Source organism: Adiantum capillus-veneris, chromosome 29 (genome assembly GCF_014529385.1).
Source record: "Adiantum capillus-veneris isolate H3 chromosome 29, ASM1452938v2, whole genome shotgun sequence".
NCBI lineage: Eukaryota > Viridiplantae > Streptophyta > Polypodiopsida > Polypodiales > Pteridaceae > Adiantum > Adiantum capillus-veneris.
This window is the reverse complement of record NC_140959.1, coordinates 136,487,079-136,513,526: the sequence shown is the minus strand read 5'-3', so window position 1 is coordinate 136,513,526 and position 26,448 is coordinate 136,487,079. Positions and strand designations below refer to the sequence as shown.

The following is a 26,448-nucleotide window of genomic DNA, read 5'->3' as shown; positions in this document are numbered from 1 at the left end:
GGCAGTGGTAGTAGGTGTATCTTGTGTGGTGGTTTTGTGGAGTGTGTGAGCAATGGAAATTGATCAGACGGTGGTCTGCTAGTGCGAGTTGTGTGTTTGAAGGTGTTTTCCGAGAGGATAGGGATGCTGTGAATACCCTGAGCTATAGAGAGGCCCTTTTGTTTGTGCTGGGTGTGTTCCCCCGTTCCCCCTCTCCAATGTGTCCCAAGCCGTCCAATTCGGATCTGCCTCATTTGTAGGCAAGAATTCTTTTTGAAACATAGTTTCAAAAGCTGCCCAACTCTGTGGTATGATATTCTTCTCCTTGAGAGACATCCACCATTTGTAGGACTTGCCTTCTAGAGCCAAACTTGTTTGCAGTGCTCTGACTGTGTCCGGAGTACGCAGTAAGGCATGAATTCCATCCCACTTGCTGAGAAAGATATTCATTGCATCCTTATTGTGGTCTCGATCTTCTCCCTTAAAAGTCGGCGGTTTGGTGTTTTTCAACAACTCATCCACCTCTTTTGCAGTAAGAGTGTGCAAAGCATCGGTAGATGGACCTTGTCCCTGATCAGAAGGGCCTTGCCCCTGTGAAGCAACATGCTTCAAATCCGCCTTGGAGACCATGCCCACGGTCCTTCCATCTCCTGTGTAGGGCGCCTGCCCACGACCATGCTGCGAGCAAAGGGGTTGTTTTCCTCCCTTTAGGGTTGCTGCACGCGAGCAGATGTCGGCCTCGACCTCCCCGCCTAGCAAGAGGTCTTCTCCACGAACGAGCGCGAGAGAGAGAGAGAGAGAGAGAGAGAGAGAGAGAGAGAGAGAGAGAGAGAGAGAGAGAGAGAGAGAGAGAGAGAGAAAGAATTAGAGATGCCAAGCCATTCAAGGCCCCCTTCCTCCATAGCTCTCTCTTTCCTCCCAATGTGAGACAAGGGGAACTAGTGCCTTGGAGCCCACCTACCAACCACCCACTATATAGCATGGCTCCTAGCCCTTTGCCCTAGTTGGACTCCCTTTCCACACTGCCTAGACCGGCCTTGCCCTTGTCCTGACATTACTCCCCCCTTAAAGAAGAGTCATGATTGATATGCGTGTCTGAAGTGCACGAAATTCTTGAATATCAAGCAGTTCATAAGTGTCGTCACTTGTCGTAGTGTCGCGGGCACTCTCCGTGAGAGCATCCGGCCGCAAGCCATCATGGGCTGGATCAGGCGTATTTTGCTCCAAATCAAAAGTCATATTGATATCTGAATCCATGGCAACACAGTGCAGTGAAAGGAATAGCAAGAAAAATACATGATGTCGACAAGATGTTCCGTAGATGTAGGATGTACCGCAACCGGTAAATATCGATAAAGAATCCCGTTGATACCGGTAATTAGCCTTGCTAATTGCATTCGTGCTCCAATTGCCGCTGAGGATGTAATCTTGCTCCGGGTTCTAAGAAAACAATCCGTTAGTGTAGGTGTGGTTGCTGTGAGCACCAGTATTGCACTGGTCTTTGTATTTTGGAGAACTTGAAGACGACTTGAATGAATTTACGAAAAGATTATATGTAGTATACGCAACAGAACTAGCAACTTTTGCTTGGTATTTCCCGGCCTTGTCTGCGAGCCACGGACTGCCTTTGCCCTGTCGGTATGCCGAGCTTCGCTCAAAGCTTCACAAGACGGAGGGGGGGTATCTTGTTGTGGGTATCGACCCTTGCTTGTGAAGAAAAACTTAGGGTGGCCACTAACCCAAAGGGTTGGGCGCCCACTGGGTATGAAAAAAAACGTTGCACAGGCGATGGCAGCTTCGCAGGCGGCACGAGGTGCAAGCAAAGCTCAACCCGCCTTGGGTGTTGGGTGAAACTGCCCGCCACAAGCACGGGAAATGCCCAACATGCCCGTACGATGCTGTCAAGCCCAAGAGGAGGAGATTTGACGCAGGTCCGATTTCGGCCCTTCTCCTCGCAAGCGGGGTTGCCCACCCAACAAAGGGCTTGTCGAGCACAATCAAGGAGGGAGCTCCACGTCCTCGCCCTCATGCACATGCAAAAAGTGCTCCACGCCTTCCCCAAATTAGCTGGCTCTTGATACCAATGTGAGACAAGGGGAACTAGTGCCTTGGAGCCCACCTCCCAACCACCCACTATATAGCATGGCTCCTAGCCCTTTGCCCTAGTTGGACTCCCTTTCCACACTGCCTAGCCCGGCCTTGCCCTTATCCTGACTCTCTCTCTCTCTCTCTCTCTCTCTCTCTCTCTCATTTTCCCTTTTCTCTAGCACGACCCCATAGAAACTAAGATCTGGCATGCACAATAGACATATATATCTTTTAGTGTGAATGACTAAATAGATATGTCTACTTGAAATGGATATTGTGGTCTATGGTTCTTAAATTTCTTTTGAAGTCTCATGTGCTATTTTAGCCTATGAATGCCATCTGGACGAGCATTGAAAGCTAGCACTTTCGAGGGTTGGGTTTTAGAAAAACATTCTTGTAGCACAAGCTCCTTTCCTTGCCCAAAGCATGACCAACTTTGAGGCCATAACACTTGGAGACCGCACATCATCCTACAACCCCTCTGAATAGTCACTTTTATCTTCATAACCATTGTTAGAGGTCAAATCACATGCATATAAATACTAGAGCTCTCATGAGATTTGATTGCAATGATGTTTCATGTTCTCTAATAATTATGTGGTCCAGGGATGGTTGCAAAACAAAGCATATTAGTTATTTTTTTTTGAGGTTTATGTAATATGCATCTTTATCATGATTTAATTTAGCTACTCTAATGTATGCTCAAGCTCTATGTTATCAAGTTATGGTGGTACTGCAAAAAGATTAATAGTTGAATCGATGACAATCTCTACATCGTTTTGGCCCAACTAGCAAGAGCTTGAGTTTGATACCTAGACTTGATGACCTCTTTGGGCCTATATAAGGATGTAGTGAAGCATTTAGCTCTTTAGAGCAATTGTGATCGTTGGATAAAACTTGTCGAGTGGTGCCAAATGGCAAGTTGACGACGTCATAATTTTCTTCTTGTGTTTTCACTGTGATGCATATTAATTAGTCGCTTTTTGAAATAATTGTGTTTGGTGCATGATCACACGTGCACCAAATAAATTATTTGTCTTATATGCGAACTATGCCCATTTTGGCATAGTTGCATGGGTAACATCGTAGTGATAGCTATGCCGGTCTATAGCTTGATGGACAAGTTAACAATAGACTCAGAAGTCGTGGCCGTGAAGGGACACATCGCACAATAAATGTCAATTTTTTTCTCGAATCAAATTTGCCAGCTTGCAGCGAACTTGCATGCTAACTTCGTATCGAGTGCAGGCTTTCACTGCTTGCTTCCCAGAGCTTAGCTCGACTCTCTGTTTGTTGGCAATCTCCCTGGAACTTCTCCAAGTAATCTCTCCCTCTCTCTCTCTCTCTCTCTCTCTCACACACACACACACATACACACACGCGCACACAGTACACACACCCCACGGGTAGCTACAAAAGGTATTGAAGGACTTTAATTTTTATTTTTTTGAGGTTTACGGCCGTGGATAAGGAGATAAGCCATGGTTGTTTAAGTAGACTGCGAATCCAATGCTCAAACATGGGTGCTCTTTGGACCTTTGATAGTTAAAGGTCTCTCTCTCTCTCTCTCTCTCTCATAGAAAGAAACTAGTACAACGGCGCCGCCGAAGGCGCCATTGCCTCCGGCAGCGCAATGTGGATTCTCTCTCTCTCTCTCTCTCTTCGCGTTCGCACTCGACGCGTGGGAAATTCAACGTCTCTCTCTCTCTCGTCCCACGGTTCTGTCTCACAGGTGCTTATCCACCTGCTCACCTCATCCCGTATGGTTGTGTGCCTCTTTCAGTGGGCCGGCAGCTCTTCGCCCTCCTTGGCTCGTGAGTTGTGACCTCTCCATCTCGAAAGCCCTGGCCACCTCCCTTACCCACCCACCTCAGCTCCTGCACCTATGGACGGCCCTGCGTTCTCTGGAGTTGTCGCCTCTAGACTGCGAATCCAATGCTCAAACATGGGTGCTCTTTGGACCTTTGATAGTTAAAGGTCTCTCTCTCTCTCTCTCTCTCTCATAGAAAGAAACTAGTACAACGGCGCCGCCGAAGGCGCCATTGCCTCCGGCAGCGCAATGTGGATTCTCTCTCTCTCTCTCTCTCTTCGCGTTCGCACTCGACGCGTGGGAAATTCAACGTCTCTCTCTCTCTCGTCCCACGGTTCTGTCTCACAGGTGCTTATCCACCTGCTCACCTCATCCCGTATGGTTGTGTGCCTCTTTCAGTGGGCCGGCAGCTCTTCGCCCTCCTTGGCTCGTGAGTTGTGACCTCTCCATCTCGAAAGCCCTGGCCACCTCCCTTACCCACCCACCTCAGCTCCTGCACCTATGGACGGCCCTGCGTTCTCTGGAGTTGTCGCCTCTAGACTGCGAATCCAATGCTCAAACATGGGTGCTCTTTGGACCTTTGATAGTTAAAGGTCTCTCTCTCTCTCTCTCGCGCCTCTCAGTACCAGGCTACCTTCCTTTTCATTGCCTTGATGTTTATGGTGAGGTGGACCACAATGGTGAGCTAGAGGAGCAATGCGTCTCTTGAACGATCGCGTCCCCTTAGGTCTATGTTGGGTTCAAACTTCGAGGGTAGGCGGGCGTCGTCAAAGGTGGAGCTCACCTCTCTCTCTCTCTCTCTCTCTCTCTCTCTCTCTCTTTGCACTCCGTGCGTGGGACATTTCGCATGCTGTGTTGCTGTGTGGCCAGGGATTGCAGGGCACATAGACCGGATGCAGCGGTTGCGTCGCCTGTATGACCGCCACTTTCCGGACCGCCGAGTGACCCGCCAAATCCCAACCACCATCCTCGGCACGTGTCGTTGATATGCACGTGAATGCCTTCACGTTTCTACCCTGCCACATACGACGGCTTCAACGCATTTGGCGTGTGGCTAAGGACGCATGCAATAAAATTTGTAAAGGCCCAAAGCAGTCAAAGATTCAATGAAGGGGTGAGAGTGCAATTGACGCCTTGATGTTGACGGCTAGTTCCACCCCTGCCCGACGCCAACCGCCCACGGCCCGCCCCTTGATGATCTTCAAAATGCCAGCGGTATTGCCTCTGAGTTGCACTCCAAGTCTCTCCTCTCTCTCTCTCTCTCTCTCTCTCTCTCTCTCATCTAACAGTCTCAATCTCATGGCTCCATTCTCTCGCTCTACAGCATGAAGGCTTACATTTGCTGATTTTGCTCCTGCTTCCAAGTTCCAACTCGTTAGATGGAAGCCATATAAAGTCATGTGGTTGCCTTAACTCTCTCTCTCTCTCTCTCTCTCTCTCTCTCTCTCTCTCTCTCCTTCGACCAATGTTCAGGAAAAATGTTTCTCAGCGTAATATCGTGTCGTTTTCAATTTCCAAAATGTCGATTGAGGGCAAGGGGAAAAGGAAAAAATTCGCCCCAAAATAGAGAAAAATAGTCTTAAAATTTCCTCTTGACAAATTCAAGGAAAGGAATTTTGTATGTTTGGAAAAATGATTTTTTTCGACTACTGTCTCTCTCTCTGTCTCGCGAGCACCGTCTCTTGTGTTGCATCCCTCAAGCTCCCAAGAATCCCAACGGCGGCACCCTTCTCTCTCTCTCTCTCTCTCTCTCCAACTGTGCGGAATGGAGCCGGAGACAGAATTACACTATATATGCCACTGCACAGTATACTATGAGATACGTGGGCGTTTTCATTGCCTCTTTAAAGAATGCTTTGGACCTCTAGATAGAATCATGCAATACCAAGATCAAAGATGCTTAGGCTTGTACCTACTGGAACTACATCGGCACAGGGATAATCTAATGAGAAGACAAAGAGCACTACAGCCTCAGAGGCAGATCACAGATTTCTTCGGATCGAGAGAAGCAGGAGTGGAAGGGGAAGCAAGAGGCCAGCAGCCAACACAAAGGAGTACCCACATTCATACCAAAGGCACCCTAATTGACAGAGCGATTGAGCTTAGGAAATCAAGACGACCACGACCAAGATGCAGAAGCACACTTCACCAGAGGAGACTACAACAAAGGATTAGAAGGATTCTAGCCAAACACCCAGAACGCTGCTAAGAAGTTTATTTAATACTTTGTATTTAGTTTTTTCACATTTACTTTCACACTTTTCACACTTAGTACTTTAGTACTAAGGTACCCAGACATTGTAACAGATTCACCGCTTTTGTATCAATTTGGTCTCATAGGTCATTCTGGCCTTTTGAAGACGTTAATATAACATTTCATTTCATTTCATTTCTCCCCTTGCCTACAACACGCCTCATTGGTTATTTGCTTGAATGCTGTTGTTTGCGAGCCCTTGCTTGCAGATTGACCAGCAATATGCGCTCTCTCTCCCCCCCCCCCCGCGTCACATCGTTGGAAGGCTTCTCCGGCTTCAACAAATGCTCCAGGCTCAAGCTCTTCTTTAATTGCTGCCCAAGTTGCGCACGCATGCATGAGTTGGCATCGCCATCAGCATTAATGAGTTTGCGCGTTGCATTGGTGTTCGTGCAATGCCTGAAAGCTGCCGTTCTCTCTCTCTCTCTCTCTCTCTCTCTCTCTCTCTCTCTCTCTCTCTCTCTCTCTCTCCACTCTTGCCTGCCGACTGTGTGTGTCACCTCGCATAGGACGTACTGGCGTGAAAGCTGCTGAAAGGCGCCAGACAAAGCTAAAGCTGCCACATGTTTGGTTGGATTGTTTAAGGTTTTCTAATCTTTATTCTTTTGTGACAATTAAGATCCGTTTTTGAGTGCTTAGCATGTAATTTGTCACAAATTATCTCAAAAAAAAAAAGGCAATCATGTCTAAAAATAAAGACGCAATTCATCTCCAAAGCCTACATAACCAAAGCAAGTTCTAGGTTTAGCATCTTGACGAATCGACGATCAGCCTTCTGATGCTTCTTATGGAAAGCTATAATTTTTTTTTATATCTAGAGATATTTAATATCATAACCACTCTGTTGCGAGCTACCTGCGTCTCTTGTAGGATGTACTCTCGAATCTCCAGGCCACCTCCACTACAGGTTGAGAGAGAGAGAGAGAGAGAGAGAGAGAGAGAGAGAGAGAGAGAGAGAGAGAGAGAGAGAGAGAGAGAGAGAGAGAGACCCTGCGTACTACGTAGGCCACCTCCGCTGCCATCCTCTGATCTAGTGCCTCGAGCCAGAGAGTTTGGAAAAATATTCTTTTCGAGCACTGCTCAGTATTCAGGAGTCAGCGCGCAAGGCTTTAGCAATACCTAGGCTAGACAAAAGGTGTTCTATGACACCTCAGAGGAGATGCTTAGAGAGCTAGAGCCAGAGGAGATGGGGCTTAAGAGATGCTCACACAACAGAGAGCATACCGAGTATGGGAGATACCTGAGGGAGATGACGACTACTCACAGTTTAGCCATATTGAATGGCTTACCGACTTTCCCATTGTCTACAGGTTTTACTTGTTTTCCACACAGACATCCAGCATTGTAGACTATGTTCTGACACATCCGAGCTTTATCTCTCACATTCAGGATTTCACAGTGGGGCCCAGGCCTGTAGGGATAGCAGTAGATCATGCACTTTTGACATTATCAGTCTCCTTTGACTACAGTACATCTCAGGCCTCACGGGGTGGTAGACATCCACGCTATACTTTTACACCAAAGACTGACTCAGTCTATGCAGAGGAGATACGTAGGCTTTTATGCACATCAGAGCTAGTATACACAGTGGAGGAGATCACATCTATGCTGACAGTGACATTACATGGGGCAGCGACAGAGGCATACCCACACACTCAGCCTGGTCAGAGACGTCGTTCTGGGCACATGCTGCAGAACAGCTGGTATGATGAGGAGTGTTGACAGAGTAGAGCTCAAATACAACGGGAGCTTACATTGGGAGTGATCACCTATAGACAGTTTCGTATTGCTACACGACGACTAGTGCGATGGAAGAAGCGAGCTTTCTTGGTCGAGATGGAGCAAGATTTATATCAGCTCTTCCTTAGTAGAGATTCAGGAGAGGCATGGCATCTATTCCATGAGCAGTCTCCCCCACTAGTGATTACTTCTATAGAGATATGGGGGTAGTATGCAGCATCTTTATACACTGTACATGGACAACCACCACTACCAGATCCACCACAGCCATGTCCGGCTACGAGCACCTTCTTTACCACTGAGATGGTAAAGGAGGCCATTGACAGGATGAAGACCAGACGGGCACAGGATCATTAGGGTTTGGTAGCAGAGCACATTATACATGCTGGGGATTTGTTGGCAGAGATGCTTGCACGGTTATTCAACCGTGTCATGTGTGAGGGCTTCCCTGAGTCTTGGAGATTATCTACTATTGTACCTATCTTCAAGACAGGAGACCCCACAGTGCCGGGGAATTACCGTACTATCATGGTAGGACATACATTGGCACGGTTATATGCATCTATCCTTGAGCATAGGCTGAGTAGTTGGGCAGAGATTATGGGCATACGGGTACCTGGGCAGGCTGGTTTCAAGAGGGGTTTCTCCACACTAGATCATGTCTTTACACTCAGAGCTATCATTGAGGAGGGTCAAGCACATGGTAGACGGATATACTGCAGCTTTGTGGATTTCCGCAAAGCTTTTGACACAGTATCGAGGGCCAGATTGATGCGCCGACTTATAGAATTGGGGGTACCCACAGAGCTGATATGGGGGATTATGGCATTGTACAGTTCAGTGATGGGTCATGTACGCACATCAGAGGGGATATCTGACATAGTTCACTCCACTATCGGAGTGAAACACGGATGCCCACTGTCCTCTACTTTATTTGGTATGTATGTTGATGAGGTCTCTGATTATATTGACAGAGGAGGAGATAGAGGTGCTCAGCTTGCGGGGACATGGATCCCTCTTTTATTATATGCTGACGATATCGTGTTGATATCAGACTCACTAGAGGGTATGCAGAGACATTTGGATGCATTGCATAGTTTTGCAGAGGATAGTGGATTGTCTGTCAACCTTGGTAAAACCAAGGTCATGGTATTTAATACCACGCCACAGTGGGTTAGGAGATCAGCACCTACTTTCACATATGGGCAGGACAATATGGAGTACACTGATGCATACACATATCTTGGGGTGGTCTTTAGTGGACCGAGGTTCACATTGAAAGTGGCAGCAGACACTAGATTGACTCGTGCCTATGCAGCCCTAGGCGGTTTAGAGAGGATTTGTTCGCAGGTTCAGTTCTAGGAACCTCGAACAAAGCTCTGGCTTTTCGACACTCTGGTCGCTTCAGTTATGCACTACGGGGTTCAGGTTTGGGGACCATCTGTTGACAGTGTTGGATGGAGTAATATGGAGACCCTTGATATCTATGATTTCTAGGCTGATCAGAGCCAAGGCCTCAGTCCCACATGACATCATACGAGCGGAGCTGGCTGCCCCGCCTATGGAGGTTGAGGCTCTCACCAGATCAGTATCATTTGTACACAGCTTATGGGACACCACCAGGGACAAGTATGCCAGGCTTGCTCTTGAGTCATCTAGACAACTGGCATTATAGGGAGATACATCATGTTGGTATGCACAGATGAGCTCATGGTTTCAGAGGCATGGTTTCAACATGGACAGGCTGCCCCCTTTCCAGTATTCTCTTGATGCACCATCTTTGGCTCTTACACGGATGTAGACTACTAGACTCATTCGGCAGGATCTTATCCTGCTTGATAGCAAGAGGACATGGATAGAGCCATCACGGGAGTTGGGTACGAAGAGGGTTTTCTATAGAGAGCATCTTCTCCAACTCACGACAGACGGATTTGTCACACGGCCTAGTTACATGGACACACATCTATCTCATGGGTTACGATGTGCTATAGGCCAGATTCGCACATCTTCACACCAGCTTGGGATTGAAACAGGTAGATTCAGAGGCATACCAGCAGATAGTAGGATATGTCAGTTATGCCATGCAGAGCCAGAGACAGAGTTTCACTACATATGTCGCTGCACAGTCTACTATGAGATACAGGGACGCTTTCATTGTTTATTCAGAGATGGTTTTGACTCGTTAGATAGAGTCATGAGATATTAGGATCAAAGATGTCTCGGATTATTCCTACTTGAGATACAGAGACATAGAGACGCTCTATTGAGTGGGCAAAGACAGAGACAGTCCCAGAGACGCATCTCAGATTTCTTCAGTCTGAGTACCACAGAGGCAGAGGGGACACCACCATCACAGAGCTTGGTTCCCACCCATACACACACCAGCGGTACTCTCATTGATCGAGCTATAGAGTTAGGGAGATCGAGACGACCGCGACTGAGGAGGGGAGCCACGCAGCACCGGCGGAGATTGCGGCAGAGGATCCACAGGATTCTAGCACGACACCCAGAGTGTCGATCAGGATAGGCTTCATGCTACTGCTATATTGTATCATGGTGACACTTATCCCCACTTTGTACCTTTATGGCATGATACCATTGATCAGCCTACCAGCCACCCATAGGAGTCGGTAGCACTCCTATCAGTTCTTTGTTTGTAGTTTTCTTTGTTTGTACCCAGACTTGGTACTAGACTCATCATTGTAATCAGTTGGTCTCATAGGTCATTTTGGCCTTTTGTAGACGTTAATATATCATTTCATCATTTGATTTCTCTCTCTCTCTCTCTGACTGCTCTCGACTGTGTCACCTCGCACAGGGCGCACTGGCCTGAAAGCTTCCGAAAGGCGCCAAAGTAAGCTAAAGCTGCCACGTGTCCGGAGGAGGGGCCGGAATCCCTCCCCCTATTTATTATAGTATAGATATATTCTCTTCCTTGAAAGCCCTTCAGGATGCTCAAATGGTGCCCATATTCTTGAGTGACAGAAATACAGCTGTAGTCCAAAGCAAGCCCGTAGCCTAAAAGCTGAAATCTGGAAATAGTGCCAGAATTGAGCCACAAGGGCCGTAACTGTTAAAGGCCAGGACAAAAACCACTCAAGAAGAAGATGGTCCTCTCTATTACTAGAGAGGTATTTGCTTTCGATTGCACAATGTCTGGTGCAATGGATCTAAATGCTGATGCTTGACGACTACGACGACGATGACGGCCACCTACAACGGAGAGGACTCCCAACAACTTCTAAAAGATAGGCACCCCAGAGGAGCATCACCATGGTATGAAACACAACTAGAAGCCAACAGTCGGTAAGGGTGGTAATAGCTGCCCCCCAAGAAACAAAAATCTACCATCTGTGCTAGAAGCCTCCATTCTGCTTCTGTTGTCACCTAAAGCCATAGGCAAAACAAGTAGGATAGATGAGTGGCCGCCATCCTTTGCTCTTAGTAGACATTTGTGGAACTGTGGACTTCTTTTCTTGAATCAAATTGGGGAACTGTGGGGCAGGAGATGCGCAGCAACAGCGAGCAGCGTTTACAGGAGAAATTCTAATGTGTCTTGTTACACCAACCTACTTAACTGCCACTTCTTTGTCGGGTGCTGCCATCAATGCATCCATCTTGGGACTCATCTCCTCAGACTTCACCCCAATCTAACTGCCAACTCCATTGAAATGAAGTTATCCTTGGATCCGCTGTTGAATAAGATAAGGACCTCCTGACTTTTCCCCAAGCTCTACAAAGCTCAGAGGACTTATCTTCTACTTGCACTCCGTCATATCTGCTACCAAAACGGCAGCTGTCTTTTCTTTCTTTAACTTTTTGTCGTCATTTGTTTTGTCAAGGCAGTTTGCTGCCATATGTCCCTGAGCACCACATTTGAAGCACCTTCCCTCTTTGCTCCATTGCTTTCTTTGTAACTTTGGAAGTCAACTTAGTTTTTTTTTTCCGGAGATAAACAAAACTTTAATTAACCAAAAAAGGTATACAAGGCCTCAAAGGTAGGGAAATTTTGGTTAAATTTTTGCTTGTAGTTCCCCTTTGGAGAAGCTCTTTTTAAACTTCCCAGAATTTTCTTGAGAGAGAGTTATCCTGTCTTTTAGAACAGTGAAACCATTTGCTGGATGTGGCATCATCTCTTGAATGCTTCCACTTTTATGCTTTAAGCAGTTGTGATTACGCTTCACAGGAAATTGACAGCAATACTTTTCAATCTAATCTGCAAGCGGAACTTGTTTAAAACATGCCATTGGATAGTACACCTCCGAGTATCTTTGATTGTAATGGACTAGTGAATCTTTTCTCTTCAGTTTGAGATGATTCCAAATCTTGAGGATATCAGCTTGAAATTTTGTAGTCAGCCTTAATGAAGCAAAAAGCGGTTGAAAGCCCAACCATGTTCGTAGTGCCTCATGTTGACTAAGCAAAGTGTTCCATCATGTCAAAGCAGTGCCCTTGAGAAAGGATGCTACTTTTCTGATCTTGGAAGCCTCCAAGGAGTGCCCACCTGAAAAAGTTGCATCAAACGATTGAATAAAGGTGAGTGCTTTCTTCTCATCTTGTTTGCCATCAAAGATTGAAAACTTTACTTTGGTCTCCCTCCTTGTAGTCTTTTATGTGGCTCATTGGACTCAATTCATCAAAAGGAATTGTACGACGATGATTATTCTGTGTGTGTCCATCATAGTCACATGGGGACGGGGATGGGTCTCGGGGACGTGATGGGTCTCGAGGACGGGGACGTGTCAAAACAAGGGATGCGGGACGGGCAGGAGGCGAGCTCTAAAAAACACTTGGTCATTGCAGATTAAATACTTGACATATTCTAGACAACGCTAAGAGCACAAGATTGCAAAGAAGAAGTGGTTTGAACTCATATTACATAATACCAAAATATGACATGCGGTAAGGGCGTGCACGACACCGCGCATGTTGATGTGGTGATCAATCATCCTCTTCAAATGGCAAAAAGTAATGATGTACAAGTAGAGTCTGACATATATGGGATAATGTCAAACGACAAAAGTACAAAATATGACTCAAAACTAGAGACTCCAGAGGTCTACATGTTGGCCCATGGTGCCAACTGAATGACAACTGGCTCTGCAAAGTCGATATGATCCAAAAGATCATCCTCAAATGGTGTTGTCTCAATCTCTCCCTCTGCATCTATCTCTGTCTATGGGATAGGATCATCCTCTGCAAGCGCCACTTTGCAAAATCATTACTTTGGTTTGACTTGGAAAGCATCTTCAAATTTGATGCAACATATATGAGATCATTGACTCTCTGCACATCAAGACAATTCCTCTTCTTTGAGACAACATGAGCATACACACTTCAAAGTTTCTCCAAGCAACTCGTAGTGCATGCTTGGCTAAGAATGCGAATAGCCAAATCCTGTAAGCCGCCGAATCCTGCCCCAAATTCCTCCCGCCAAAGAGCACTCCCCATCTCAAAGCAAGCTCGTTGTGCATCGGGCATGTGACAAATTTCTCTCTTTCCATTCCTGTAGACATTAATTTGCCTCCGAGTCTCGGTCCTTTCCTTTGGGTCGGGCACAAGGCGCGTGAAGATGGTTTGCCAACCATTCATCACTTCTTTATCCTTCCATTGGTTCCCTTGTTAGAATTGTGGATCCCCCATCATCATGATGGGGACTACATAAGCCGCCGCATGAAGAGGAGAATGGTAAGCATTCCACCTTGACACACACAATTCTTGGATCTTCTCGTACCTACATAATACATGGCACATGCACAAGGCTTGAATCAAGATTCAAAACAAACTTAAGAGAGTAAACTTGTAAGCATAGGGAAAAGTGAGTCGTGACTACCTATTGGGTTGGTCACAAGTTTTTAAGAGAGGCAATCATGGTGTCCATGGCCTCATATATCTTGCCGATGCAAGGTTTCATGGAATCCAACACTCGTAGGAGGTGGATGATAGGCTTCACCATTTTGGAAATTGTCTTCACTTCCTTTTATAATTCCGGCATGTCCACCCGTGCTCGGCATGTCACTCCATTGGCACTTTTTGCCTCAAGCATTGCCAAAGACTCATCACTAATGAAGAGTCCTCTCAATGCCCCACTACATACACTCAAGCGATGGAGCATAATGAAGTTGAAGGTGAAGTGAGTGTCCGAGTATTTGAGAAGAGCTAGCTTTGACCTCTTTGAAAGTTCAGTACCTATTTAGAAAATTCAACATTAAAAATTAGAATTGTCATTCCATATTGAAATTAGATTCGAATTGAAACAAGACCAGTTAAAACTTAATGGTTACCTTTTGATGATTGTTGACAAAAGTCACCATCGTATTTGCATGCTCAATGATGGGGGAAATCCATTCCATGGCACCTATATCTTTGAGAAGATTGTTGAGGCAATGAGCCATGCAATATGTGACTGTGGTTTTTGGATAAAGAGATTGGATGATGGCTCCGGCGGCACGATTGCTATTTTCTCCATTGGTGACGATGGCATTGACATCATCCTTTCCCACCTTCTCAATGGTCAACGTGTACTCTGATGCAAGTACTTGCGCACTCTTCCCGGTCCCCGATGCATCATGGGAGTCAATGAAATATATCTCCCCCCGAGGATATACCACCATGTCATGAATGGAGCGACGACGAGTATCACTCTACCCATCCACAATGAGGGATACCCCATTTTCTTCCATGAAGCTCTTGTGGATGCACATGCCCCCTCCACAATCATATTCTCCCTATCAAGAAGAGTGGTGCGCAAACTCTCCAAAGAGGGAGGCACATGTGTATAATGTGGGTCCAAACTCCCCGATCTTCCGTCCCATTTTTTTAAAATAAGAAAACTTATTGTAAAAAAAAAAAAGTGTACATTAGTGATGTACGTTGTACATACTAAAGATTAGAGCTTAAGCCTTATACAGCTTACCGTGCCGCATTGAAAGCAATATGGCCGTGGTGGAAAATTCTTGCCACGACCACATCTACCTCCTCTTTCAAGGCCGGTTTCCAACTCTCTCCAAGAGTTGCCTGCCGCTTGGGTAGGTGAGAATGAGGGAAAGACGAGGATGAAGGGTTGGTAGAGGATGGAGGTGGACGGTCGCCGTCGCTGCCGGTTGATGCACAAAATGATGCGGAAGAAGGGGATGCTGAATGCTCGAATGAAAGCCGCCGTGGCCATCTCCCTCAGATTCACTGTGCTACGCTTGTTGCGATTCTTCTTGGCCTCTTTGATCTCCTCAAGAGTCTTCTCAAGGTGTAGGAGCATTTGCTTCTCCTCATCCAAGACCGTTTGCGAGCAAAATTGAACTTGATGCCCTTTTTCGTGAAGAAAGTGGACACGCATCTTCCTCACCGAACCGTTGCGTTCGTAGCCACAACGGCGGCACTTCTATGGATTGCTTCCACCTCCAACACCGGACTTGGGAGCAATCACCTCATTCCACCATGTCCATGTGAAGCTGGCGGAGGAAGGGGGTTGAGAAGCTGCGGTAGGGCCGGAGCGAGGAGAAGGAGGAGGGCTTAAAGAAGCTACGGATCCATCTTGAGATGCCATAGATATTAGAGAAAAATTAAAATGGAAGCTCGGAGACCTGGAGAGGTAGGCTTCAAGGCTCCAAAGTCTCGACTTGAAGAGGAGGAGAGATGTAAAAGAGAGAGGCTAAGGAGAGACTCGAGAGAGGAGAGCAAGGCTCAAGGCTCAAGCGGCAAGCCTCAAGGCTCAAGTGTCAAGCTTGAAGCCCTTGGGCCTTGGCAAGTTAGCACAATGAGGGCTTGAAAGCGGCTCCTCCTTGGGCCTCTTATATCGAAAAAGACCCAAGTGAAACGGCCACAAAATGGCCATGTTTTGAATTTTGAAATTTGAAAAGCCCACCCGGCGCCCCCTACCTGCATGCCGCCGACGCGTCCCGTTTGTGCACCATGTGGGGGACATTGTGGAACGTCTCGTTGTCCCTGCGTCCCACGTTCTGTCCCCACCCTAGAGGCCCCCGTCCCCTGGTCCCTTGTGTCTATGGTGTCCATAAGCATTTCCAAATCCAAGTTGCTCATCTTCCATATGCCTAGCAAAATGATCACCTGTTTCATCTTCAGGATTTTCATAATGAGCATCATAGAAACCTCGCCTTTCTTGAGACGAACACAAATTATCGGTTGCTTTAAGGAAAACAGCTTGTCTCCCCATAAATTTGTCTGACCCATAAATCTGATCCTTCTATTAGTTAATAAAACTACCTATCCGGCTACAAATTGCCTCGACAAGAGGGGGCTACATTAGAATGAGGGGAGAATTTCCCAAGCAAAAACAAAGATGTGTACAATGTCGACCAAATCAAGATATGGGAGGAGGAAACAACCACATAGGTGGCCGGTAGTGCCATCTAGGAGTCCCATGGACCATGGTGTAGAAAGGCCCTGGACGCCAAAGCCGGAAGAATCCTCGCGGTGCTCTCATATATGGCTGGAGCTGTTACGTCCCCAGACATCAAGATGGGCGCCTCCTTTAAGGCAGAGCACCTTAGGAAAGCTAGCCTGCTACCTCCATTGGAAATCCCTGATGCCAAGTGGCAGAGTTTCTCGATGGATTTCACCGTTGGTTTGCCGAATACTAGTCAGGGCAATGATGCCATTTGGGTTGTGGTCGATAGACTCAAAAAAATGGTGAAGTTTATACCAACGAAGTTGATAGTAAAAGAGTTGGCGGTTTTATTTGTTGATCAGCTTTACATTTGTATGGTTTGCCACAGGATATCGTCAGTGATTGAGATACCAAGTTCACTGGACGATTTTGGCAAGATGTGTTTGCTCACCTTCGGACGAAGTTGAGTATGTCGTCCTCCGATCATCTTGAGTCGGACAAACTGTGAAAGGATGAATCAGATGTTAGAGGACATGTTGAGGGCTTACGTCTCTCGCAGGTAGTCTGATTGGGAAAGGTATCTTTTGCAATTGGAATTTGCTTATAATAGTAGCAAGCAGTCTGCTACTGGATTTAGCCCATTCACGCTGATGTATGGGTTTGAGCCTAAATCCCCGATTGCTATTGGCTTAGAGAAAGTCAAGGATCGCCAGGCTCGAGATTTCTTGTATGAAATGCAAGAATTGCTCGAATTGGCTAAGGATAGTATAAGGACAGCTTGTGATCGAGTCACTACTTATGCTAATCAGAAGAGATCTCCAACGACTCTAGGATTGGGACAATGGGTCTATCTGAAGATACGAACTGGAAAGCATTATAAGCTTTCAGTTAGATATTGTGCCATTCTTGATCACAAAGAAAATTGGCCAAGTTGCCTATAAATTAGCTCTTCCTTTGGATGTTAGTGTATATCCAGTGTTTCATGTCAGCCGCCTTAAAGAAAAATTAGGCGAAGCCGATGTTGTGCCTATCGAGGAAAATGTATGGCAAGATATGCAAACTGAGTATATTTCTTGAGGAACACAGGCTGTTTTAGATCATCGTACACGCCATTCATTCCAAAAAGCTTATGACGAGTATCTAATTAAATGATAGGGTCAATCTGAAAGGTTTGCTACTTCGGAATCGGTTAGAGCTTTAAAAGCTCAATATCCCTACTTCATTGATGAGGACATCAATGGTTCTTAAGGAGGGAAGTATATTATGTCCCGCTTATAGGAGAGGGGATCTAGCCTAGATGCTGTCGGGATTGAGGAGGTGAGGACGGGTGGTCTGGGACGCTGGGTCTTACTGGGGCACGCCTACGTCCTCGGAGGCTGGCCCCCGCATGGGGGTGCTACCGGATGGTGGCTATGGTCGGATGGTTCATCCGACGCGCGCCTACAGGCGTTTCGTGTGTCCAGGAGATCTTCACCGCGTGTTCGTTTCACTCAGGCTCCGGATTTGCTACTACAGGGATAAAGAGAGATGGGGAAGAGAGACCATCCCCATACACATGCTTGTTAGATGAGATTATGGGAGTAATCTACATTGGGAAGTCTTTCTCATGGGAAACTTTGATGCCAAGACAAGTTGTGACCAGTGTGAGACATATGACACAGAGGACCGCATCGCACTACACACCACAGAGGAGGAGGCTACAATGAGAGATTCAGCAGACACAGCCCGCATCACAGAGTACGGTCATCATTTACTCAGATTAGGCTCTCAGCACGGTCTCGTTATTCATAATGGGATGGCCCAGTGGCCCACTTTAGGAGGCTGACATACATATTACATCATGGGATCCAGGGAGGTCGCCCACCTGCTTAGCTCTTTCACTCCCGCCCATACCTATTGGAGCCAACCACACCTATCTTGCACTCTCCCTCACTGGAGACGCCACACCCTCCACATTAGACACGCCCCCACTCACCATGATCCATTTCACATGAGCTAGCCCCCTTATACTCGGGAGAGGTTGAGAAGGGACTCCTTTTACTCCATCCCTCTACACCACTTTCTATGCTCACCTCCCACATCACATCTGTCCTTTAGACATCGGCCATTAGCTTGTTTCCGCACACCACCCACACATGCTCCTCCCCCCACAAGAGACTATGCCACAAAACAACTGGTATGATGATGAGTGTAGAGACCTTTACCGCCGGCTACGTGCGCAATGGACCCTTAGGGAGATTACTGATCAAGAATCCAAACACCACATGAGGATACTCACGCGCCGAAAGCGGCGAGCCTTCGAGGAGGTAGAGGAGCTAGAGCTATATCACTTATTCATGATCATGGACGATGCCACAACATTTGAGGATCCACAGGTATGGCACGATTATGTAGAGACTTTATGAGGCACCAAACCAGCCTCCGATTCCACAGCCACTTGGACCTCGACCCACGAGCTCTTCTTTCTTCACAACAGAGATGTTCAAGAGGGCCATCCACCGCCTACAGCACCGCCGGTCTTCAGATCATACAGGATTACAGAGTAAGCACCTCATTTATGCAGCCGCCACTATATCCCCACCGATCGCACATGTATTCAACCGGGCTATATGGGAGGGCTTCCCAGAGGAGTAGACGCGACACAAATCTGGGGACACCTTGGACCCAAGGAATTACAGGACTATCATGATTGGCCATACAATGGACAAATTGTATGGGGTAGTACTTGAGGCTGAGCTTAGTTCATATGGAGAAACCTAGGGCTTGTGGGCTCTTGGCCAGGCAGGGTTTAGGCAAACCTTCTCCACCATCGACCACATCTTCTCTCTACGCTGCTTTATTGATGGGGCAAAGGTGCAAAAGAAGAGCTGTATTGATGCTTGGTGGACTTCTGCAAAGCGTTTGACACTGTCCCACGAGAGATGCTCTTTCGGCGACTTTAGAGTCTGGGGATACTATCGGAAGATATGGGCCATTTATGCTCTCTCTAAGAGAGTGACTGGGAGAGTTCGTTGTCAAGGCGGCCTGTCAGAGTCCATTGCTAGCACCATTGGTGTTAAGCAAGGATGCCCCCTCTCCTCGACCCTATTTGGATATTACTTCGACGAGATCTCCGACTACATCTTACAAGCAGGAGTGGCGGGAGCTGATCTAGCAGGTACTCCAGTCCACATTAAGCTTTATGTTGACGACATTGTCTTGATTTCAGAGTCACTAGAGAGTCTACAGAACCATTTGAGCACCTTGGATGAGTTTTGTACACACAGAGGACTGACAGTGAACCTTGAGAAGACCAAGGTCGTGATCTTCCATACCTCCATGTCAGTTCGGCGAGCAACCACATTTACAGAAGCAAGAGGCACAATCGAGATGGTCACATCCTATGTCTATCTGGAAGGCACCTTCACTGGCAGACAGGGCCCTTCTCCATGGCTGAGGCTGCCATTGACACTCACTTGTGGATATGCATCTTTGGCCATGTTAGAGCGGAGATGTCATTAGGCACACTTTCAGGAGCCCCGCACAAAGGGGTGGCTATTTGATACATTAGTCACCCCAACCCTAATGTACATAGCAACAAAGTGGGCACCCGGGTTGACAGATAGCCAGTGGGCACGGATTGAGAGACCACAGATATACATGATCTTCCGCTTGTTTCGAGGCATGCATGCATGCAGTGCCACAGGAAATTATCAGGGCAAAGTTTGCTACTTCCCCCATGGTAGTGGAGGCACTCTTTTAAACAGTCTGCTTAATCCAGAGAGTGAGAGAGCTCTTGTCTGACAGACTCACACGACAAGCATTCGAGGCAGCCATACAGATAGCAGAGTCTGAATATGACAGAGCTTGGTACACCCAGGTCAGAGCATGGTTAATAGCACGTGGCCTTGTCTTGAGAGCTTGCCACCGTTCGAGTATGACCCGACTCACCCTAGGTTCAGCTCTCACGTAGTGAGAGGAACATTGTGCTCCGACAGGATCTCTGGAAGCTAGATATCAGACAAACTTGGATCACATCTCTCCTTCAAGGGAAGATGTCACACTACAGAGATCATTTCCTTACCATACTCGAGGATGGGTTCATACATCGACCACGCTATATAGACAGCTACATGCCACACAGCTCACGAGTGGCGATTGGTCAGCTCAAAGTATCATCACACAGACTAGAGATAGAGGTGGGATGAGCTCATGACATTCCCAGGGAGGAGAGAGTCTGTCGAGTATGCAGAGAGGAGGTGGAAAGTGAGGAGCATTTTGTTTGCAGATGCAGAGCCAATGCTGATATTAGAGGCAGATACGAGTCATTATTCAAAGGGCAACCTACCTTGCAGAGATCATGCACTCTCGAGATTAAAGACAGTTGGGACACTACCTGCTAGAGATACAGAGACATGGCAGCCACATGAGACGCGGGGGGGGGGGGGGGGGGGGGGGGGGGGGTCACAGCTTACATATTTTTTTTGGAGGACCATACCTCGTCCACTTCCCGATCCATCGAGACTCTCTAGCAGGCCGATCCATCGAGACTCTCTAATAGACAGATTGAGGAGATCCAGACCCGAGAGCATCGAGCTGCTGAGGAGAGACGAGCCCAGATGGTGGCTCATCTAGCTGGATTCATCCGAGCAACCCTTGCCTCCGATCCTCCCATGTACCGCATTCTACACCCACCTATTAGCAGAGGATGGAGCTAGCTAGCTTGATGCATTTGCATGGTTGTACTAGCCCGAGCATTTAGACATTCACACATCCCTATTACTAGAGCTCCATTTACCGCTCTCCCCCCCCTCCCTAGATCCCATCATACACCGAGGTTTTCTCTTTATTTTGTAACAGTTTGGATTGTTTGTCTTTTCAGAGAGATGGAAGACATACCCACTGTATGCTTGATTTGTCTCATAGGCCGACTTCGGACTCACATAGACGTTAAAATCTCTCTCTCTCTCTCTCTCTCTCTCTCTCTCTCTCTCTCTCTCTCTCTCTCTCTCTCTCGCCATGCCCTGTTGACTGTTGACTGCACGCCGTGCCCTGCTGCACCCTCGCCATGACCTGCTGCACTGCCTGCGCGCGCCCAACTACCTACGCGCAGCCTGTTTTGCGCGCCTAATTACTTGCGCGCAGCCCCTTTTTTTTTATAAAAAAAAAACTTTCGTTTTGGGCCTGCCCGGCGTTGGAGTCTATTCCCACTGCCCTGCCCGTCAAGTTTTCTCCTGTCACCTTTTTCAACCTTCAATACAAAGGGGCCTCACCCATTGAGTCACCCCCTGAACGGCTATGGCAAAAGGGGCCACAAAGGATGAAATGGCCAAAATGGAGGACAAGCTACACGCCACGATCAAAGAAAACAAGAAATTGACCGACTCCGCCATCACCACTATCATCAACCGCCTCTCCAAACTTGAGAAAGAAGTAGAAGTCTTGAACAAAGAGAAAGAAGAATGGGCAAGGGAGAAGGAAGACAAAAAGAAGGATCTTGAAGGATGAAGAAAGAGAAGGAAGAGATGCATGAGCAAATGGCCATCCTCAAGGCCTCAATCGCATCCCTTACCCCCGAGGAAGGGGAAATCAACAAGGACACAAAGGAGGCCATCAAAGAAGAACTCACTAAAGCCCTTACCGAGAGCCTGGAAGACAAGCTCGAAGCCACAAAGGAGGGATGGGTAGAAGTGGTTAAGAAGAACCTCAAGAAAGAAGCGAAAGAGGACGCCCACAAGGAAGAAGCTCTCCTTGTACACACCACCCTTGAAGAGGAGAAGATGCGGAATGCCCGTCGCCTCAACATACGAGTCACCGGCATTGAAGAAAGGAAGGAATCCACCCCCGAGAAAGATGGTAAAACCTTATGCAACACACTTGGAAGACCCAACCCCCTTCACCAAAGCTTGGCGAGCCGGCAAAGACCTCACCAAGAAGAGGCCTCTTATACTCCAATTCCCATCGGAAGAAGCGCGCACCCTTTTCATCCGAAAGAGGGTAATCCTACGAGGTCTCACGGGCCCCCCCATCTACCTAGATGACGACCTCACAAAAATGCAAGTGGAGCGTAAAAGAGCATGCATGCCCCGGATCCAACAAGCACACAATGAAGGAAAACGAGCCTCCTATCGCGACGGCCGGGTCATCATCGATGGCAAGGCCGTAGCATAGGGACTCGCGGCCTATGGGACACTATATGAGGAGATACACATGGCAGTTTGGAACTGCAACGGCTCTCTGTGGACATACCCAGGGAGATTGGAGGAGGTGATGCATGACAGAGACGTCATTCTACTCACAGAGATACATGAGAGCTCAGAGAGAGGTCTACCCCGAGTACAGGATTATTAGTGGGAGTCTACACACAGGAAGTGCACACAGCACAACACCACTAGAGGATCTGGCGGAGTAGCAGTCCTCTACGATCGCTCACTCCATAGCAGGATACGAATAGTAGCCCGTGACCCAGGAGCACGCTACATGTGGGTGCGGATTGAGCTCTGTGATGAACACATTCTCTACATTGCCATTTGCTACTTCGCACCCAGTGGTTCTAGATTTGCACAGACAAGCGGAGGAGAGACAGATGAGGCTCATACGCAGGGAGGAGAGGAGGAGGATGATACACTTTCACCATATGCATGTCTCAGGGAGGAGATCATGGAATACTCCAGGCTTGGAGAAGTTTTCCTCACGGGAGACTTCAACGCCAGGACAGAGAGTAGACAATGTGACATCTACGACTTTGACGACCCAGAGCTACTCTCCACCATGGAGAACACAGAGGCAGAGAGGTTTATCCAGAGACACCACCACACCGACACCGTATGGGCGACATCTACTTCGCTTGGGATCACAGCACCGTCTCGTTATCTACAACGGGATGGCGCAATGGCCATCATCTGGAGGCCTGACTTGCATACCACCATCAGTACCCAGCGGCGGCAGTACAGTGGACTACATCATTGGCTTCAAAGAGGCAACTCACCTGCTCACATCCTTCACCATCCCACCACTACCTATTGGGGCTGACCATGCATATCTTGCCCTCTCTTTCACTGGCTCACCCATCTCACACACACCACCCACACTCACACCACACACCACCATACATTTCACACATGAGCTAGCCACAGTTTACTCATCGCATGTCTACGAGGGGATCTACACTCTCGACCCAGATACACCACTCTCTACACTCACTAGCCAGCTTTCCGCAGTTTTACACACCTCAGCCCTCAGCTGCTTTCCACATACTACCCACACTGGTAGACCTCCACCCTATGGGACGATGCCCCAGAACCGGTGGTACGACGAGGAGTGTAGGGATCTATACAGGCAGCTACAGGCTCGACGAGCCTTGGAGGAGATCACTGAGAGCGAGGTCCGGCGACAGATGAAGGCCATCACAGGCCGTAAACGGCGGGCCTTAGAAGAGGCACAGGAGCTTGAGCTATACCACCTTCTCATGAGTACAGACTGCGCCACCGCATGGAGGATTCTCAGAGAGCCACGTCCTACCACCCCCCTGGAGGATCCTCAGATCTGGCATGATTACGTCGAGCGCCTATACCAGAGACCTGGGTAACCACTGATCCCGGAGCCACCTGACCCTCGACCTACCACCTCAACTTTCTTCACATCTAGTATGGTGAAGAGGGCTATTCGACGCCTCCAGCATGGCCGCTCAGCAGACCACACTAGACTACAGAGCGAGCACCTCCTCTATGCAGCAGACACCCTCTCCCCCTTGATAGCACGGCTCTTCAACCGCGCTTTGGTTGAGGGACTACCAGAGGAGTGGACCATGCACACCATTGTGCCGATCCACAAATCAAGCGACACCTTGGACCCATGGAACTACAGGACTATCATGATTGGCCACACATTGGCCAAACGATATGGGGCAGTTCTTGAGGCAGAGCTCAGCACATACGTAGAGGCATCAGGGCTACGTGCACCAGGACAGGCAGGGTTTCGACGCACTTTCTCGACCATCGATCACATCTTCGTGCTTCGCTGCCTGATCGACGGAGCGAAAGCACGGAAGAGACGACTCTACTGCTGCTTTGTGGATTTCCGCAAGGCTTTTGACACCATCCCTAGAGAGAGACTCTTTCAGCGTCTCCAGGAGCTACAGATACCATCTGAGATGATATGGGCCATTCATTCTTTGTATGCACAGGTCATAGGTAGAGTGCGGTGCCCAGGTGGAGTAGAGCAGCGCTCATGGTAGCAGGTGGACAGGTTGAGGTAGTTGATTCATATGTATATTTGGGGGTGACTTTCACTGGCACCACGGGCAGATTTCCATGACCCAGGCAGCCAGAGACCGGCTTACACAAGGATATGCAGCATTGGCCACCTTAGAGCGCAGATGCCACCAGGCCCACTTCCAGGAGCCCCGCACCAAAGGGTGGCTTTTTGACACTTTAGTTACACCTGCCATGATGTACACTACCGCAGTATGGGCACCAAGACTCTCAGCATCTCTCTAGACACAGATAGAGCGCCCATAGATCATTATGATCTCTCGTTTGCTCCATAGCAAACCATCAGTACCACACGACATCATCAGAGCAGAGCTAGCGGCACCCCCGATGCTAGTAGACGCCCTCTTCCAGACAGTTTGCTTCATCCAGCGCATGCGAGAGCTTCCACCAGACAGACTCACACGCAGAGCTTTCGAGGCATCGATACAGCTACATCAGGAGGGGGTCACCAGAGCATGGTACTCACAGGTCACAGAGTGGTTCACATCCCATGGCTTGGACATCACAGACTTGCCCCCTTTTCAGTATGATCTTGACTCCCCATACATACGCCTCTCACACCATGAGAGGAATCGAGTTCTCAGACAGGATCTCTGGCAGCTATACATCCGAGAGACATGGATCACACCCAGAGAGCCTCTTCCTACGAAGAGGCAATACTACAGAGACCACTTCCTAACCATCCTAGCAGATGGTTTCATCCAGAGACTGAGATACATGGATGTCCACATGCCACATAGAGCACGGGTTGCCATTGGACAGCTCAGAATATCATCACACCAGCTAGAGATTGAGGCAGGGAGAGCTGCACATGTCCCCAGGGCAGAGAGGATATGCAGACTTTGCACAACAGACATTGAGAGTGAGGAGCATTTTGTGTGCAGATGTAGAGCATATGAGGGGATCAGAGGCAAATATCCGACTTTGTTTGCAGATCAGCCCACCTTACACCAGATTCTTCACTCCGGAGACTAGCGACTTTTCGGCCGCTTCCTCATAGAGGCACAGCAGCACAGGGACTCTCTCCTTCAGACATCATCAGTCGTGAGAGATGAGCGCCAGACAGCTTACAGATTTCTTCCAGAGGGGCACAGTAGTACCACCATCCCAGACTACTCAGAGAGGAGTGACTCTACAGCAGGCTAAGGAGGTCCGAGCTCGCAGACGTCCACGTCCCCATGGGTGTAGGGCACCCCGATTTCACCAGAGAGAGATCCAGGAGATCCAGGAGCGCTACTACAGATCTCTAGAGGAGAGACGCATCCGAGCTTTTTCAGATCCAGCTGCCATCCTACGGGGATTGTTCACACCTCACTCACCCATGCATCATGTCTTACACCCTGATTACGGGACAGGATGGAGCTAGAGATATGATAGCATTTCTTTCATGATTGTATATACCCCAGCATATAGGATTGCATCTCTCCCCTGTTTTTTAGAACCCCACCCTTGTACCACCTCCCTCCTCCCTCAGTCCTTACACAGGATAGCTATTTTTGCTTTGTACCTTTTCATCCTTCACAGGATATCCAGAGGACACCCACCCCATGTACTTTGATTTGTCTCATAGGCCGATTTCGGCCTCCTATGGATGTTAAAAGATCTTTCTTTCTCTCTCTCTCTCTCTCTCTCTCTCTCTCTCTCAGCACGAAGCTTGAAACAGCAGCGCGCGAAGCTTGAAACAGCAGCTCTCTCTCTCTCTCTCTCTCTCTCTCTCTCTCTCTCTCTCTCTCTCTCAGCGCGAGCTGGCCTGTGGAGGGGACGACCTACTGCTGCTGAGGTGACGAGTTGCGTGCTGTGGAGGTGACGACGTGCTGTTGTTGTTGGGGATGAGCTGTACGCTGGGCAGGTGACGACCTGCAGTGGAGAGCAGCGCGCTGGGCCCGTGGGGTAGCAAGGTCAGCGGCAGCATAGCACCTTCAGCACCTGCAGCGACTGACGTGCCTACCCGCAACAACAACACACCCAGATGCAGCCTTGC

General features: G+C 48.2%; 1 protein-coding gene and 1 pseudogene across 3 annotated transcripts in view; both read left to right on the top strand.

Moving 5' to 3' along the window:
- The first annotated feature begins 3,230 nt into the window (after positions 1-3,230).
- LOC147419958 (putative ABC transporter C family member 15) overlaps positions 3,231-26,448 on the top strand; it is a 222,328-nt gene continuing 199,110 nt past the window's right edge. For 2 of the 3 annotated variants that reach the window (XM_086505528.1, XM_086505527.1), the window contains exon 1: positions 3,231-3,387. In XM_086505528.1, coding sequence (XP_086361654.1) covers position 3,387 — 1 coding nt within the window. In that variant the 5' untranslated portion in view covers positions 3,231-3,386. Of the gene's footprint in view, positions 3,388-12,318; positions 12,408-26,448 lie in introns of those variants that run through there. The other variant, XM_086505529.1, reaches the window with a different exon arrangement.
- LOC147419960 (uncharacterized) lies at positions 24,457-25,938 on the top strand (annotated as a pseudogene).